Source organism: Lissotriton helveticus, chromosome 7, assembly GCF_964261635.1.
Source record: "Lissotriton helveticus chromosome 7, aLisHel1.1, whole genome shotgun sequence".
Lineage (NCBI taxonomy): Eukaryota > Metazoa > Chordata > Amphibia > Caudata > Salamandridae > Lissotriton > Lissotriton helveticus.
Window position 1 is genome coordinate 916,059,574 of NC_136068.1, and position 18,316 is coordinate 916,077,889.

The 18,316-nt window shown below is 44.7% G+C and overlaps 1 protein-coding gene across 1 annotated transcript; it reads left to right on the forward strand.

Moving 5' to 3' along the window:
• Positions 1-1,214: 1,214 nt before the first annotated feature.
• LOC144769325 (uncharacterized) lies at positions 1,215-17,022 on the forward strand. Its single transcript, XM_078653395.1, has 2 exons — positions 1,215-1,998; positions 16,937-17,022. The coding sequence occupies exons 1-2, from the start codon at positions 1,215-1,217 to the stop codon at positions 17,020-17,022; spliced, it is 870 nt and encodes a 289-aa protein (XP_078509521.1).
• Positions 17,023-18,316: the final 1,294 nt, after the last annotated feature.

Here is an 18,316-nt window from a genome sequence, read left to right on the forward strand (position 1 = left end):
ATTTTAATTTTATGGCAAGACCGGAGGCTCCTATTATGCTTTCTAATCTTGCATTTAATTGCACAGCAGCCAAGATAAGCAAAAACTACAGTTCCCAGAGGGCCAGAGAACAAACTGGGCCATGGGAATGAGAAAAAACGAGAGTACAGTATCCAATCACTGAAGACCTAACAGATAAAGACCCTAACTGACTGCGCAGCTTCCTCTTTTCTTGCTGCTCGCAGTCAGATAAGTACCTTTATCATTGCTCTCAGCTATTTTTGTTGCAATTATTGTTGATATTACTGTTATTTTGGCCGTTTTTCATGGTGTTAATTGATATTGTGTAGCGCGACCTCGCGCTGCTGCGTTCACGCTGTCAGCGTGTTTCTTCCTTAGGTTCCGGTGTTCATTCCCTTCACCCCCCCCTCCCCTCGGGGCTCGCTTGGTTTCTCCCTGGCTCGCGCTGCTTCGCGCGTCTTCTGAACGCCTCTCACCTTCCTGAGGCTTCTCCGGTCCCCGGCTCCTCAGCGTGTCGGCGCTTTGTCCTGGCTTTGCTTCTTCTTCCGTGTTTAGAGCCCGGCTGACGCTCTCTGCTCGGCCCGCCTCCTGACACGCCCCTGCTGGCTTTGTTAACCCTCGCCTGCCTCTCCTGTATTTTTGTTTGTTTTTCAAATACCCTGGACATGGAACACGATAGTTCCTCGGAGGAAGTCCCTGCTGAGGACTCTCACAATTTTAAAAAAGATTTAAATAAATTTATTAATAACTCTGTTGAGTCAGCTGTGGAAGTCTCCATGAAACGAATGTCAAAAAATATGGAAAACTCTATGTTGAGCATCATGTCCAAACTATTGGCCCAATCTGCGGGGGAAAGCAGAAAGAGAAAGGTGGACCACTCTGCTCAGGCTCGTGCCTCTAAAAATGCGTAATTGGTTGGCGAGTCTTCCTCGCTTTTGACTGAGGACTTAGTGCCTCCCAGGCCTCCTATTAAGGAGGGGTTTGTTGGTTCCGAGGGCAAACGAAAATAAAAAGATAAACACGCAGAGTCTCCTAGGAGAAAGTTAGTAATTTCCACCATATTGGACACTGATAATGATGATGATGGTAACATGGATGAAGCTGACAAATTATTTGACATGTTTGACACTGTTGACCCTTCTACCCCCCCTTCCAAATCTGTTAAATTAGATTCGTTTTCTTTTGAGCCAGTCTTTGACTCTGAGGGTTTTCCCATGTTTGACCCCTCTACTATCCGTCACCCAAATTCTACGGAATGGCTTCCTTCCCATCATGTCGGAGAATATATCACAGCCAGATTGCGTCTCCCTCTGGAGTCCGCAGTGAGATCCAGGCTCAAATCTGAGTGTCCCAAACCAGCTCTTCCCGACAAAATCACTTTAGTTCCTTCCATTGATCAACCTCTTCTTACCTTCTTTTCCAAATTCGGCAAGGACCCCCGCAGAGGGGTCGACAAAGCTTGGTCCACTTGTCAGGACAAGTTGCTAGACGTTGTGGGCCCTCTCGCCCGTATCTTTGATTTGGCTGAAGCCGCCCGTTTAGAGGGTTCGGAACTCTCCGCTGAAGAGGTCTCCATGTGGGCTCAACGCGCCTTTTGTCTCCTAGGGAATGCAAATTCTGCAATTACTCATGAGCGCTGCAAAGGTCTCCTTATCAAATTGGATCCGAAACTCTCAAATCTCGCCCCAATGGATCCAGGCCCCAAGGCTAATGGTCTCCTGTTCGGAGAAAATTTGGTTCGTGAGCTCAGCAGATTTGTCTCCACTTTTGCTTCTTTGGATAAAGCCCAACAAACCGTAAAAAAGGTTTTTGCCCCTCGGGTTTTTGGACGGGCCGGCAGAGGCAGGGGCCGCTCTTCCGGCCGTCCCTACAATCAAGGCTCCAGAGGGTCGTCCAATAACAACCAGGACTACAAGCCACAATTTTATCCCCAACGTGGCCGTGGCTACAGAGGCAGAGGTCAAGGAAACTATCGTCACAACAACTCCAAGCAACAAGGTAAGCCTCTCTTTTTCCCCTCCTGTGGGGGGTCGTTTAAAGCTTTTTCTTCCAAAATGGTGTGCTCTCAGTTCGGACCCTTGGGTCTTAAACACCGTCCAAGGCTACCTAATCGAATTTCTCTCTCCTCCCGTCCAAACTTCCTTTCCTCCTCCCCTAGTTTTCTCCTCTCTCATGGCCTCTCAGATTTCAAACGAAATCGATGTTCTTCTTCGAAAACAAGCAGTTCAAATTTTTACCTTCGACTCCTCCGGCTTTCTAAGCTCTATTTTTCTAGTTCAAAAGAAAAACAAGAAGCTCCGCACTGTCATCAACCTGATGTGGTTCAACCAGTTTGTGGTTTATCGCCATTTCAAAATGGAAACGATTTTACATCTACGAGACACCCTTCGCCCAAACGATTGGATGGTCCGTTTGGACCTTCAAGATGCTTACCTCACAGTTCCTATTCATCACTCCCAATGGAAGTTTCTTCAATTCCAATGGGCAGGTGTCAACTACTGTTTCACCTCTCTTCCCTTTGGCTTATCATCCGCGCCTTGGTGCTTCACAAAACTCTTAAAACCAGTGGTCGCTTATCTTCGATCCCTTGGCATAAGGCTGATAATTTACTTGGACGACATCCTTCTCATGAACTCCGACAAGCAGACTCTTCTCTCAGACCTGCTCTTGACACGATCTCTCCTTTCAGACCTGGGTTTCCTCATCAACACAGACAAGTCATCTCTCATCCCATCTCAGAACATGGAATTCTTGGGTTTTCTGGTGGACTCTGCAGCGGCGTCCCTTCGCCTTCCCCTCTCCAAAGTTTCCAAAATCAAAACGGAGATTGTTTCCGTTCTTCGGTCCTCTCTCTTATCTCTCCGGTCCTTGGCGAGGATCGTCGGTCTCCTCTCCTCCTCCATTCAAGCCATTTTCCCCGGCCCTCATCATTATCGCGCTCTTCAGCGTCTGAAAATAAAGCACCTAAGACAAGGTCTCGCTTATTCGGATCTCGTTGCCCTAGATCCCGAATCCCGCACCGAGCTTCAATGGTGGATAGACCATTTAGATGCGTGGAACGGTCGGACTATCTTCGCCACGGCCCCAGATCTTGTCTTAGAATCCGATGCAAGCCTATCGGGTTGGGGCGCCCGATGTGGACCAATCTCGACTGGAGGTTCATGGTCCGCCGAGGAGTCCAAGCTGCACATCAACTGTTTAGAGATGCTTGCAGGTTCCTTTGCGATCAAAAGCCTTTCAAAGAACAGGATTCGCTGTTCAATCCTCCTCCGTATGGACACTGTTTCTGCGGTCCGCTATATCAACCATCTTGGCGGAACCAGGTCCAAACCTCTGGCGGACTTAGCGAAAAGTCTGTGGGAATACTGCCTCGCCCATCACCTATCCTTGTCAGCGGAGTATCTTCCTGGGGATCTCAACACTGTGGCGGATTGGCACTCGAGGTTTCTTCGAGATTCCAGCGATTGGAAGCTCTGTCCATCCATCTTTCTTTCTCTCTCCCATCTTTGGGGCCCTTTCTCTATCGATCTTTTTGCATCCCGGCTCAACTCCCAATTGCCCCAGTTCTACAGCTGGCGTCTGGACCCTATGGCTTTGGCGACAGACGCTTTCCTGCAGGATTGGTCTCGTCATCTGCATTATGCCTTCCCCCCTTTTCTGATGATCAACAGGGTTCTCTCTCAAATTCGCCGCCAGTCTTCGTCTCTGGTTCTTGTAGCTCCTTTCTGGCAGGCACAGGTTTGGTTTCCGTCTCTTCTCGAGATGGCAGTGGACTTCCCAGTTCTTCTTCCCTCCTTCCAGGATCTTCTACTCAATCCTCAAGGCGAACAACACAGTCTCATTCTCGACAACTCTCTAACATTGTCGGCCTGGAAAGTTTCCGGCCTTCCTCTTCTAACGTCCTCATTTCACAAGAGGCTTCGCTCTTTATCAGCCAGGCCTGGGCCCCTGGCACCTCAAAGGCTTACAAATCCGCCTGGTCTCTTTGGGCAAGCTGGTGTTTGGAAAGGGACCTCAATCCCTTTTCAGCCCCTCTGAATTTTATCATTAATTTCCTCGCTTCTGAGGCCAGCGCAGGTAAGGCTGATCGCACTGTAAATCTCTATCGTTCAGCTATTTCCCTTAACCACTCCCAAATTGATGGTAAACGGGTTGGCGCTCACCCTCTCATTTGTCGTCTATTGAAAGGAGTTCGATGTGCAAAACCACAGTTGGCTAAGTATACTTCTTTATGGGATGTTGCAGTAGTTCTTACATTGTTTACAAATTGGCCTGACAATTCTGTTCTTTCACTCAAAATGTTATCTGCCAAACTTACCATGTTACTGTGTTTAATTTCCATTAAGAGAGTTTCTGATGTTAAGGCTCTAGATATTTCTGCTCGCCAATTTTCTCCTACAGGTGTATTATTTCAAATACGCAGACGAACTAAAACTAACTTGGATTCAGTGTTTTATCCTTATTTTCCTGCTCATCCCAAATTGTGTGTTGGACAATGTTTAAAAGTGTACGAGGAAAGGACCGCTGATCTCAGAACGCCCTCTCATTCTCAACTCCTTATTTCCTTTCGTAAACCCCATCTCCCTGTCTCCTCTCCTTCCCTTGCCCGTTGGGTCCGTTGGGTCATGTCTCTTGCCGGGATTGATGTCTCCGTCTTCGGGGCTCATTCGGCCAGGGGAGCCATGGCTTCTAAAGCCTTTTGGTCTGGCTCTCGATTGGAAGACATTCTGAGATCAGCAGATTGGTCCAATGACAGTATTTTTCGCATGTTCTATTGTAAACCGGTTCATACTGTGGCTTCTGATGTTGTTAATATGCTTTAAACAAGCATAATAGGAGCCTCCGGTCTTGCCATAAAATGTAGATTTTCCTAGTGTTCATGACGGAAAGTCTTAATTTTATTAAAGACACGGAGGCGAGTATTATCCCGCCGCAACATTACTAACATTCGTTTCTCCCTCCCGACAGCGAATCCAGCCCTGCCACCGGCTTCGTCTTAGGAGATCTACCCTTCGGCTTCTAAGGTCCTCACCTCCACGTCCTCCAACTCCAGTGCTTCTGGATCCTTCTTCTGGTGTCCTGTTCGGTCTTCTCCCTTGGATTCCTCTGATGCAAGACTTATGTTCCTGGACTTTGGCTTTGTCTTTAATTTTGTTCATTTTTCCTTTATTTAATGACATTATATGACTTGCTCGACAGCGAAAAGAGGAAGCTGCGCAGTCAGTTAGGGTCTTTATCTGTTAGGTCTTCAGTGATTGGATACTGTACTCTCGTTTTTTCTCATTCCCATGGCCCAGTTTGTTCTCTGGCCCTCTGGGAACTGTAGTTGTTGCTTATCTTGGCTGCTGTGCAATTAAATGCAAGATTAGAAAGCATAATACTCGCCTCCGTGTCTTTAATAAAATTAAGACTTTCCGTCATGAACACTAGGAAAATCTACATTTAAAAGTAAAATGTATGGAAATAACCTAGCAAAAACAAACCTCCTGGCCCCATACAGTAGGCAGAAAATTCAAAAGCAAATTCATTCTTCATATTAAAGCTATAAAAGGGGACTTTCTATCTGTCTATTGTTTAATAGCTCTCATGGTGGCTTTCATTGTATATTTTTATTTCACACTTCTGTTTTTTATTCTGATGTTCTAAAATCCCTGAAGCTCCAGCTGGCTGGCATGACCGCCATGTTTTGTGTCATGTAAAAAGATGTGCAATAAAATACAGAGATGTTCCACACCTCAAACCTGAATTATGTCATCTGCAATGAATGACGGCACATATTTGAAAACCCAACTTGTAAAATATCCGATGTGCCATCCCTAAACCATTACCAAATTTTATGCTGTGCATTTTATTGTATATCATTTTGTTTATTTTCTACGATGTTTTTTATTTTATGTTATTTATTTTATTTTAAAAACACTTTCGTCACAATATTGAACAAAATACAATTACTTGCATTATGCTTCAAAAGTGCATTGCTTTCAAAATATCAAAGAAATACAAATGCTGCTCACATCATATACAAAATATAAAATTAATTATTAATTTATATGGAGGCTAAACAAGAGGGCAGCAAAGCACACACACCTTCGCTCATTTAGGTAAATAGGCTTTAAATAGGTATTATATCTGTATCTTTTGTATGTTTTTTGTAAGCTCACTGCCCACACCATTTGTTTTATCCATAAAGCCTTTTATTTAGCCTATAGAGAGAGGCTTTATGCTCCTAGTTTCAATGCAAAACTTAATACTTTGTTCAATCTCAGGAGAAATGAATACAAGTAGGTATGTTGCATTCCAAACTACAGCAGAAGCTTCTATCTGGTCTCTTATGGCAGAGCAGGTACCTCCTATGCTCACCCCAAGTTTCTCTTGCTCTCATAATAAATCTGTTTGTATCTCTCAAAGAGTGAGGCCATGCCTAGTGTGGACCTCACCTTACCCACCAGAAGTGGTCTTGCATTCGTGTTTCTCTGTACTGTACCCATCACAGACTCCCACGAGTCATCGCCCTATCTCTTTTATGTTGGGCGAAGAAAGTGCAGCCTGTTTTGGGGATGCTCCTCCTCCCTCTGACGCCACAGAAAATGTTTCCCCAGCTTTCAGGTCAGGATAAGCAGGTCTTCCCATTCAATTGTCTTTCGGGTCTTTCGCAGACACTGTTTCTCCCTCAGTGTCTGCGTTCGTTCTCCTTCCTGTAAAAGGTGCAGTCAAAGCATGTGCTTGGAGTTCTTTAAAATTACGGCTATTTCTCACAGTGGCGTAGCTAGACCTTTTGCCGGCAGTAATTAAAAACAGACTTTGAAATGTTTCTATCGGGCTTTGTATTCATGTAGTTTACTCTTCTAGTAAAAAGATGGACACCATCTCCCACTGCACTTTCGCAGCCAGACTCCACGTCGCCGGAATACAGGGAACTGCCCTCAACTGGCTCTGCTCCTTCTTCGCCCACAGAACACAAACAGACTCCTTCCTTTCCTCTCCAAACCCACAGACATCAACTGCAGCATACCACAAGGATCATTGCTCAGTCCCACGCTCTTCAACGTCTACATAGCCCCTCTCACCGCCGTCGTCCGACAGCATGGACTCAGCATTGTATCATACGCCGACGACACCCAGCTCATCCTCTCCCTCACGAAGGACCCAAAAATCACCAGACTCCGCTTCCAAGAAGGAATGAAAGTCCTAGTCCTCGGACCCTCCCCCTCTGCGTGGGACAACTCCTGGTGGCCCTCCACCCTTGGCACCCCCCACCCACTTGGACCCCACCCGGAACCTCAGCATCATACTCAACTCCTCCCTCACCATGGCCCGACAGATCAACGCCGTCACCTCCACCTGCTTCAACACCTTCCGCATCCTCTGCAAGACCTTCAAGTGCATTCCCCTGAAGCCAGAAAGACCATCACCCATGTGCTTATAACAAGCAGACTGGACGAAAACACCCTCTATACCGGAATCAACAAATCCCTGCCACGCAAACTCCAAACCATCCAGAACACAAAGGCCAGAATCTTCCTTGACATCCCATGACAAGATCACATCACCTAACTCCTGTGAGACCTCCACTGGCTCCCCGTTGAGAAGAGAGTAACCTACAAATCCCTCCAAACATCTGACCAAAATATCTCAATGAAAGAGTCTCCTTCTATGTAGACAAAAGGAACCTTTGCTCTGCCGACCTTGCCCTGGCAGAAAACCCATGCTTCTGCAGAACCAGAGCGGGTGGAAGAGCCTTCTCCTACATCGCAACCAGAGCCTGGAACGAGCTCCCACTCAACATCAGACATTCCCCTACTCTGCACACCTTCAGGAGAAGCCTCAAGACCTGGATCTTTGGCTGAACCCGAGCTGCACCCCCCTCCCCCAGCGCCTTGAGACCCTCACAGGTGAGTAGCGCACTTTAAGCCCCCTGATTGATTGATTCTTCAACAATGGCTGTAAAACACCTTTAAGGTGTTCTGTGTCAGCGATTCAACCCCTGCTTACATTTTAAATGGTTTACTTCTTCATGTATGGATTGTGGTGGACAGTACTTCAAGGTTAACCCACACTTACCACCACTAGTGTCTACCTGCAGGTGCTCAGACACCAGGGCTTCCAAGTTCTTGCAGGCCTTCTAAGGTCTAGCATGGAAATTAGCTCCCTCAGGAGAGTGGTCTGGGGGACTGGTCATAAAGGCTGATCCGGATTACCCAGTTCCAAATTTGGCAGCTCTGGCCATAGTGCTGCATCATCTCCCCAACAGAACATCATACTTCCCCACAGACAGAAACTTGCACCGCCTTCAACTACAACCCAATTGTGCCCCGCTATAAACACCTGGATTTGACTCATTTCAAATTACGCATTAGACCAGAGCAATATGCTGCCTAAAAATAGTAACAATATCCTGGGAAAAGCAAACACTCTTAGAGAACGCAAGATTAGGTAAAGCATGTAAAATGTAAGCAGGAACAACATGGTTATCTTAACGCTTTTACACTCACTATTCAGTAATCAGTGAGGGCTTTTGCCTGAAACGTTAAGGTCATGACCACAGGGCCCAGAAGGGACCCATTTCAATGTCCACTGATTATACCTTACAAACCGTAAGTAGTGTGGTTTAAAAAGACCACACCCATGAACACAGAGCCGCGGTACACATTTTGTTTTCCAATCCGCCCATTAATCAGGCATTGGAGTACCTCTAGGATTGGTGCCCTTCCCCACCTGGGGAAAATGATGCTGTTCAAAGAAAGCCAAGAAAACAAAAGTAGCACTTCACTGGTAAACTCTGTAAAGTGGCGCTAATGTGCTTGGCGGTCAACAAAATCAATCTGGTCACTTTACGACCACTCTGTCTTGCTTCATTTCGTTATTTATTTATTTTTCACTTTTATGGACCTTTTATTCCAAAGGCTGCATTTTGGAATAGAAAAATGGCAAAAAAGACGGCATTTTCAGCAAAAGTGTTTTTCTTTTTTGGATCCATTTCACAGGGGAACAAATAAATAGAAGGAGGAAAGACAGGGTGAGAATCGTTTCTTGAAGTCACAGTTTTCAGTATGTGAGGAGGAGCTAGACAGAGAGAAAGGGAATAAGAGGAAGAAAGAGAGGGGGTGGCAGCTGCCAGCGGTAGAGCAGAAGTGGACACTGCTCTTGTATTCTCTGGGCAAGAAGGAAACAACATAGGGGCATATTATCAAGGACGGGCGTTTAAATTATCGCCGCTTTAGCGGCAGAAAACGACCACTAAAGCAGCGATAAGCCCATTGTCGCCACTTTAGCGGCAGTTTTCTGCCGCTAAAGCGGCGATCATTTTATCGCCGTACTTGATAATATGCCCCAGAGTTCTTTTCTTTCTCTCCCACCCGCCCATTCCTGAATGGCCACGAACGACCAGCCTTATCTATAGGCCTTGGCTATTTCTGCCATCCTGGGACCCATGTTTAAAATACAAAAAGTAGGGGATCGGAATCTTTTAAATTAAAGAAGTAGGGGCACGCTGTGCCCTGCTGACCCGCCCACTTCGACTACTGGATAGTCATAGCTCTGAAGCAGAGGCAGAAAAAGGCACCATGAGTCTCACAGTGCCTGTCAGGTCAGTGGGTCATAGAGGTATGTCAACTACATGCACATCCAGTCCTTGGCCTCTCTTCAGGGCATGCAGAGCAGTGGCCGCACCAGTGCCAGTGTAATTGTGGGAGAAAGAGGTTCAGAAGGAGTATTTCTGAAAGATGTAGAGAAGCCTAGGGCATAAGTGTCTTAACAGAGGGAGAGACTGCAGATGAAGTGGAGTGAAAAGGATAACTGGAGTGTCGGAGGCCCTTGGAGGCACACTACCCCTCCACAGGCATGATTTAAATTTTATAAACGGTATCGTGGTTTCAGAAGTGAGATTTTAAATTGCAATACATAATAAAATCACTGTTTTCCGAAACAGTTAACAAGCATTGGCAACCAAATGTGATGCAGTGCACGCAACAAAATTCGTTTTATTTATTTAAATGTTTACTTACCTGTAAAACTCCGTAATCCATACATTACTACCCCCACACTGCCCCTCCCCCTGCCCACGTCACCGACCTACAGAAACACCTACTGCCGACCGCTACTGCTTTTACATTTCTCAGATGGAAAACGGACTCCGTAACCGGGTGTTACTGCACTACTGGAGTTCCATTTCATGAACTGATCTCCTTTACAACAAGGGGTCAGTGTAGTCTGTCTTAGGTGTATTTAGACCACCTTTCTCTCCCTCACAAGCTAAAAAGAGTGATAGGGGCCAGTACTGCCTACCCCAGTACGTGGGAGTTCATTTTCTGACATAGCATGTGTTATTGTAGTAGCTCTTATAGGGTGAGCGTAGGTACAGAGCCTGCTAGAAGTCACCCTGCCCTATTCTTGTCCCTCGCAGATGGTATAGTATCCATTATTGGGTGGAGGAGCAGGAACGCCCTAAATGAATGACACCCAGGATGTGTCTCGCTTTGTATAAGTTAATGTGTCTCTTTTGAGCAAAAGAGCAAGTACAATCTGTGCCAATGGTTCTTAACCTATGTCCGGGGATCCTGGAGGTCAGAAAAGCATACTTCAGGTGCATCAAACAGAATACATGTTGCACAATGGTAACAATGAATTTAGATAAGCTTTAACCTTCCTGATAAAATGTAGACTTTTTTTTATATCTGTTTGTGAATTAAATAAAATACTTCATCATTTATGCATTTGCTTGACTGCTTGTTTCTGTATTTTTTATTTATTGTTTTGCTGTTCAAATCATCAAGACCACTTAGGCCAGGGTCCTTGGCACCCACTAAAGACTCAGCAGGGGTCCCCAATTCCAGTAATGATTACCATGGGTCCGTAGATGTTAAAAGATTAAGAAGAACTGGTCTATGCTATGTTTCCATCCTACTTTCTCTTCTTCTTTGAATGTAATGCCTTGTATTTCTCGGAGGAGCAGATATGACCTCCCTGGGCCAGCAAACATTTTTCATATAAAATATGGCCACACATCTTCATAACATGAAGAGGGTGCCCTTTTTCTTGGTTACTCTCAGGGCCTTCAGTCTCTGAAGTTGTGGCTCTGTTTCTTCCTGGTAATAAAGCAGGGGGAAACATCCGGAACTAAGCAGCCAGAGCCACGAGTTCCAGAAGCTAGAAAGCCCTCAAGCTTAACCACGTTTGCCCGAACAACGCATTTGCCTTCACCTCACATATTCTCAGATAAGGCAAATGCGTTCTAGTGTTTTGGATTGGCGAGAGTCAAAACAGGAACAGGAGTGTCGAAACAGGAAGCAAACTCTGACAGGTAAGTGGGGCTGGGGCCAGGTCTTGGGGTTGCTTTAGGGGGAGGAGGGGGTTGGGGTAGCTTTAAGGGTTGGGTGTGGGGGAATAGTTAAGGAATGGGCCATTTTATGGCTCAGGGTGGGGGGCAGGTAGGGGGTATTGTAATTTAGGGCTTGGGGGACGGGTGGCAAGTTTTTAGGGCTCAGGACAGGGAGGCGCTCAGGGCAGGGGTCAGGGTACTTTTAAGGAGGGGCAAGTTTTTATGGCTTAGGGCAGGAGGAGGGGTTTGGGATAGCTTGAAGTGCTGGGTTTGGGGTCACTCACAAGTTAGTGCACCCCACTCCACAAAGGAAAGCATGGGGGATCGTTTTTGTTACAGGGCCTGTTTGCAAAATCGGCCCTGTAACAAAATCGGCCGAAAACCGACCCAGGCAAAGAGCTCAGCGCCCCCCCCCCCCCCCCCCCCCCCCCCAGACCCACCCCGCCCCAGGAGGATTGGGGGATGGCCGAGCACTTTGCCAGGGCTGGTTTTGGTTCCCAGTCCGGTCCAGGGTCCCTTCCTTCACATAAACAATCAGAAATGGCGTTTTCCAACTTCTATGTGTGCTGCATTTACACACATAAAACTTGTAAAAACATCATTTATTTAAAGGATTGTTAATGTGCAGGAAGGAACACCTTCCTGTACACAATCATTAATGGTTATTTCCTCGTTCTACGTGTGCTGCAGAATGCAGCTAGCATAGAAAGAGGAAATCAACAAGGAGAAATTAATACATTTCTCTTTGTTGCGCCTCCCTACACCTCCCCTGGGGAGGCGTAGCATTCAGACACATTTCCAGATTCACGATTTCTTGTAAATCTGGAAATGTATCTGGTTCCATGGGTGTTGCGTGGGAACATCCACAGTAACACCCATGGAAAGTACCTTTCACGCAAATGAGAAAATGGTGACTACTGATTCAAACTATGCCACATTAGGCCACATAAGTTGCCTTTTCATGTCACATAATTTAGTACACCTTGCAGCATTGGTCTTCCATTTTAGGTAATTACAGTTGGCCTTGCATAAGGCAGAAACAATCTGAAATGATTTTGCCATCCTAAGAAAAGTACTTAAAATGTGCATATAATCAATTTACATTCAAGTAGTGTGTGGTTTTAGTTTCTTCCTGCTGTGCCCCTATTCGTAATTTACACATATTGACTTTTCTGAATTGAAAATACGTTTCCGAGTTTCACTAACACAACCCAGATACAGCATGTGCAGGAGCAGTGCAAGTTCCTATTATACAAAGAGCAGTATTGGCAGCTATTCTGTGGAAGCCCTGGCATCATGTACTGCCACGGTCCTTCCTACTCCCTACACCCAATCTCCAGAGGTGCTAGGGGAGTCTAACATAATTAGAAGGACCTTAAGGTGGAGACATCAATCTTTGGGATGCAGGGAACTGTGTATTTAGCCTCTTCGAATAAATTCTCTTTTTATGTCACATGGATAGAAATGGATTATAGGTCTTCTGTATCACCTCTGTCCTAAACCAATAAGATAAATAGTGGGCTATTGTACTTGCTGGCAAGAATTTCCTACAATTTGTAGGGTTCAAATATTGCTATTCAGCTTTTTCTTTTTCGACTAAAGATTAGGACAGCAGACACAGTAAAACAGTGTATGTCTTGCCATCAATATACACATTCTGAGCTTCTAGGGGTATCAGTTAACTTGTAGCTTTGGATGTGGGGGTGTCCTTTCGTCAGAAAGCATCGAAAACCTAGGTTCACAGCTTCCACAACTGTGACTCTATAGGGTAGTGACCTTAGTCAAACATTCTCGATTCTTGACAAGAGGACATTTTTACGGGAATAGTGCAGAGATGAGTAATGGAAGTTAATCAGAGGAGAGGGTGAGGATAGAAAAGCTGACTGTAAGGAAAACAAGGATTACAAACATGAATGGTAAGGAAAGAGGTGGAAAAAAGAAGAGGAAAGTAGAGAGCAGAAGGGAAGAGGAAAAAATGACAGACTGATTATAGAGGAGTAGGAGAGCGATGCGTGTCATAAAGTAGAGAATGTGATGAAGATGTGTTAGAGGTGGATCAATAAGGATATAGCAGGAGAATGAAGAGCAAAATGGGTGATGGAAATAGGGTGATTGATAGATCTGATCTGAGAAAGTACTGTGAGTACAGAGAGAAGGGAAGAGTAGATAAGTGTGAAGGTGATGGATGAAGCTGACAAAGGATGAAGATGATGAGGAACACAGGTAATCAAAGAGGAGCGTTAAGTGCAAATGCTAAATTGTGTTAGGCAGAGAAGGGGTGTTAAGACGAGAGTGGTAAAACATAAGAGAGAGGAGAGTGATGGGTGGTGAGGATGATGAAATAGAAGGGACTAGAGGAGAACAGTAAAGGAGGGAACATAGCAGTTGTAATTTTGAACAGACTGCTCATCTAGAGACACTCACATGAGGTATACATTTCCATATTGTTCCCCTTAAAATACTTTCTACTCAAATGACTGAAAACGGAATACTGGTGGAAAAACTAACCACCAAATAACATTTTGAGTCGTAATCCTCTGAATAAGTGCTCTTGACACAGTGGGCAAGTAAGGGAAGAAACAGGCTTGCATTAGACGTTTGGCCAGTTGCCAATTTTGATTGCTCTTTCCATTGATATTACAGTTATTTGAATTAGAGGACAGCAGTACATCTTCAAAAAGTCGCACAAATATCTTTATAATGTGCAGGCCCCCCAAGTCTTTGTAGAACCTCTGCATACACAAACTGTGTAATTCGGGCCTTGGTGGTGCTGCTGTTTGAAATGTGTGAGCTGCCAGTGGAGAAGAGGTGCAGGGCAGCAGGATTACAAAGTCAATTTACGCACACCCACACAAGCACAACCGCTTGAGTGGAACCAGTAAAAGCTTCCTTTACATACACAAATGTATTACCCCATAAGCAGCAGCAGTGAAGGTAGGCTGACAGAAGAGGGTGAGGTGGAGAGACAGGAGGTTGTGTTTCAAAGAGGGTATCTGGAAGGAGAGTGTTGGAGGGATATAGGTAGGAGTGTGTGAGAGAGTGGAGGGTGTAGCAAAGAGAGGAAGGATACTGAGAAAGAGGGAGTGAAGCTGGTGAGGTGAAGAGAAGAAGGAGATGGGTGGGAGAGAGAATGAGAGAAAGGCATGGCAAGGAAATAAAGGTGAAGCGAGAAAGTAGAAAGATGTGGAGAAAAGAAGAAAGCGAAAGTGGAAGCACAGTGAAAAGATATTGAGGTAAAAAAAGAGAGAGGATTGAAGTAGAAAAAAAAGGGTAAATATATTTGAACTCCCTCCAGTCCACTACTCTATGTTTCATCCTATACCTCTCTCAATATATCCTCTATCGCTGCTCTCTGACTAATCCCAAACCTCATTCTACTTCTATGATTTCCCTAAGATTCTTCTTGACTCTTCCCTCTTCTATCCCTCCTTTACTCATCCCAAACTTCATCTAACTAATAGGATCTCCAAAATAACACTCTCTAGACTCTTCCCTCCTCTATCCCTCCTTTAACCTTTTCAATCAAACGAACAGACTCACATGTTCACCGCTCAAATTAACAACTTCTATTTCCCTATACTAATCCACCACTTAGCCTTTGAGTTCCGAAGTAGGATGCTACAATGCCTCGTCAGGGGTAGTAAGTACTTTATAAATACAACTACAATTACAATTTATCAACCATACTGCGTATCATATAGTAAGAGAATCGCTGAATAGCCGGTGTTAGCAAAATCTTTAAATATGTTATATTATCTAGGCCGCAGCCTCTGTATGGGGACAATGTTTCTCATCACACTCGACATAGACAATTCTAATACCACCAATACGGTGCCTATATATTCTATTGAGTTATATGATTAATAAAGTGGTGTGTAAAGCATCAATTCTTAAAATATGGCTTTCGTAAAAGGAACTTTCCAGACAGATATAACAGCATCAGCAATGCTTACAGGAAACATAACACAAGTGAAGGATCCTATCGACTAAAAAAGTTGATATCTCATCCTGACAATGAAAATAGGAACCTTTCTCTGTCTCGTTGTGGTTGCATATCATTAGCATACTCCTCTATGTTCTAGGTGCCCTAGGTATTTCGGAGTTCTGTCTTAAGTAGTTTTCGCTCCTTCAGTCCCACAAACATTCAGTCCTACATGAGGTCTGATCTGTCCGAGATCAAGGAAGTACACATTTCCTTAATGTTGCTCGAAGTGAGATGCTGGTCATTGACCAACAATTCTTATGATTACTGGGTCCACCTCTCACCACAACAGTGCTTAATTACTGCCAGATATGGTTCAACCAACTTCAGGCCACAATTAGGCAACTTGTGAGCTCTCCCATGTTCTAAATATGAAATGAGTTTCACAAAGGCTTCAAACCTAAAGACGACCTTGGCACCAAAGCACATGAAAGATTCAGCCTCTGGATGCCTTTATAATTATCCCGAGTGAAAGCACGCTCATCATTGACACAGACAGTCCAATCAAAATAGTAACAGAAATATCAGAAATATGAAATATGAACTTCATGCACATTCAGTCTAAAGCAAAAATAATGCACAATGCAGCTGCAGAGTAAAAATCCTCCAGACTAGCAACTCCATTACAAAGATACATTGGAACGTAGGTATTTTAGCTGCTAGCAGAGTACATCTGAAAAGAAAGCCAGCAAAGAGGCAAATGATGAAGCGGTGAGTAGTGCCCAATGAGGCTAAAGAAGAATTAAATCTCCTCATTGAAAGCAGAATAAAGAGGGAATAGGTTAGGGAACGGTAGAGACGGTTACAAAAGCTACCAATAAATAAGAGTTGAAATCATCAGAATAGGAAACAGAGTTTTACTGTCCAGAGAGATAGTTAAATAAGCATAAGCAAAGCCAAAAGGTTTCTCCACTGCAAAATCTATTGGTTATGGCAATTATTTTTCGACATGTTGCACAGTAGGGGCTGCTGTGCAACATGGCTTAAAGTTAAAAGGGAAAAAATTGTATGTTGCAGCCAGTATTGACCATTTCACAGCACGTTTTTTTCTTTTAAAACATGTTGCACAGCAGATCCTGCTGCTGTGCAGTGTGTGTAAAAACAGAGCTGGGGAGGGGGTAGTTAAGTACCACCACAGCGGGGAAAACAAAATAGATGGAGATGGGGGTGAAAAAGGACACGGGTATTGGGCGAAAGAGGATAGGGTGTAGGGGTGAAAACCGATAACGGGGGGGGGGGGGGGGCTGGGGTGAAAATGGAGGGGGTGATGGGGGAACAGGGGTAGTGGATTCAAACAGTTGGTGGGGGGTTAAAGGTGGAGGGTGGGAAGATCACCATGCACTCCTATAGAGTGCTTGGTCAAAACTAAACAAAAGTACCTCCAGCATAGTAGGAGAACACTGGCCACAACTAAGAAGATGTGTTGGGTCCATGTTTCATGGCATAATAGAAGCCCGAAGAAGACTGCAGGGGGGGGCGAGTAGCAAGCAGGAAGAAGGAGGTGTGACCAATAAGAAGCAGGGAACCAAGAGTGAAGTGGACGCCAATCAATGGTAAGTATTGGTATGTAATGGATTGGGCTCTAAGGCCGTTTTTATTAAGCTTTTTAATTTTGTAACAATATCTATTGCTGACAGGGTATGCATGCTGTAGGCAAAACCTAAAAGCAAAGGTATCAGTAATTATTGGGGCAGACTGCATCCCTTCCTCCTTCCTGAAGTAGCATCATAGAGCGTCAGCACACAGGGTTATGAGAGAAATGGTGGGGGGGACATAGACACAATAAAATGTACATGGTGTCTACACTACTCTCTCCCACCTCTTTCACGGCCCCAAAACAAACAATTTACCTGCTCTTTATTTATCTATGTCACCTATCATGATCCACCCCAAGACTGCAACAAAAAAAACAACTATCATGAGTGATATACACAAAACTCTCAATCCTTTAGCAGAACATAATATTTGGTGGTTCCTATTGCACCAAACCCACTTTCCTCAGGGAGCCCCTTTATACCACCTGAGAAGTCACAGACTACATCTTCCATTGGTCTCTTTCCAAAGCCAGCTTGGACTATTCTTTCCCAAACACAAATACTCGGGCAAAGGCCACCGTTTCAGTATTTTCAGTATTGCAGCGGTACTGAGCACCCAGTCACCCGATGGTGTCTGCACCTATTTTCACAGGGGAACAAAAACTTCCCTCATGTTTTAGAAACATCTGCACACAGACATAGTATAGCAGGTGAACCTTTGCAATTCTGTGTTGTATTTTGCTCATGCGCTAATCTACGAGTTAGTACTTAAGGCAGTGTTTCAGTGGTTGTGTGATCAGAGTACACTCACCAACCAGGGCCATGCACCCTATTAATAATTTGGACTCACTCAACCATCCCACCAAATCCAAAATATGCTTCTTTGTTTTCCCACTGTCATTGCAAGAAAGTAGAGAAGGATGGTGTGAGCACAGTGACAACATTTCTGGCTTCTCCTTCCTAGCACTTAGGTTTTAGAAATCCAAGCGAGGTGGAGTACCGGGTTCGAGGGGTGCTGCTGAAAGGAGGGTTGATACTATTAGTGAAATTTTAATCTTTGAAAATAATTTTCCAATAAGGTAATATCAACTCAAAGTGCACAGTGACTTCCACATTCTGCAGCACCCACCCTTCTTTAGATGGCAATCTCACACACAATGAGTACATTAATTTTTGGCCTGCATATTAAGCCATGGGTTAAGGCTTGGCATGCATTATATAGTGGCTGAATTACAATGCAGTCAGTCTCTTAGTAGGGTTATACGTGCCTTTGTGTTAGAGAAAGATAAGGTAAGTATATTGGTGTGTACCAACACGCACCTCCACTTGAAACAGTGCAATACTAATCACTTACAAAAGTGAATTACAGTTTTCCTAATCAGCCCCTGTGGACTCACAGTTTTATGACTTGGCTAAGGGCCTGATTTAGGTGGACAGGTTACTCTGTCAGAATGGGGGCGGATATCCCGTCTGGGGAAATTT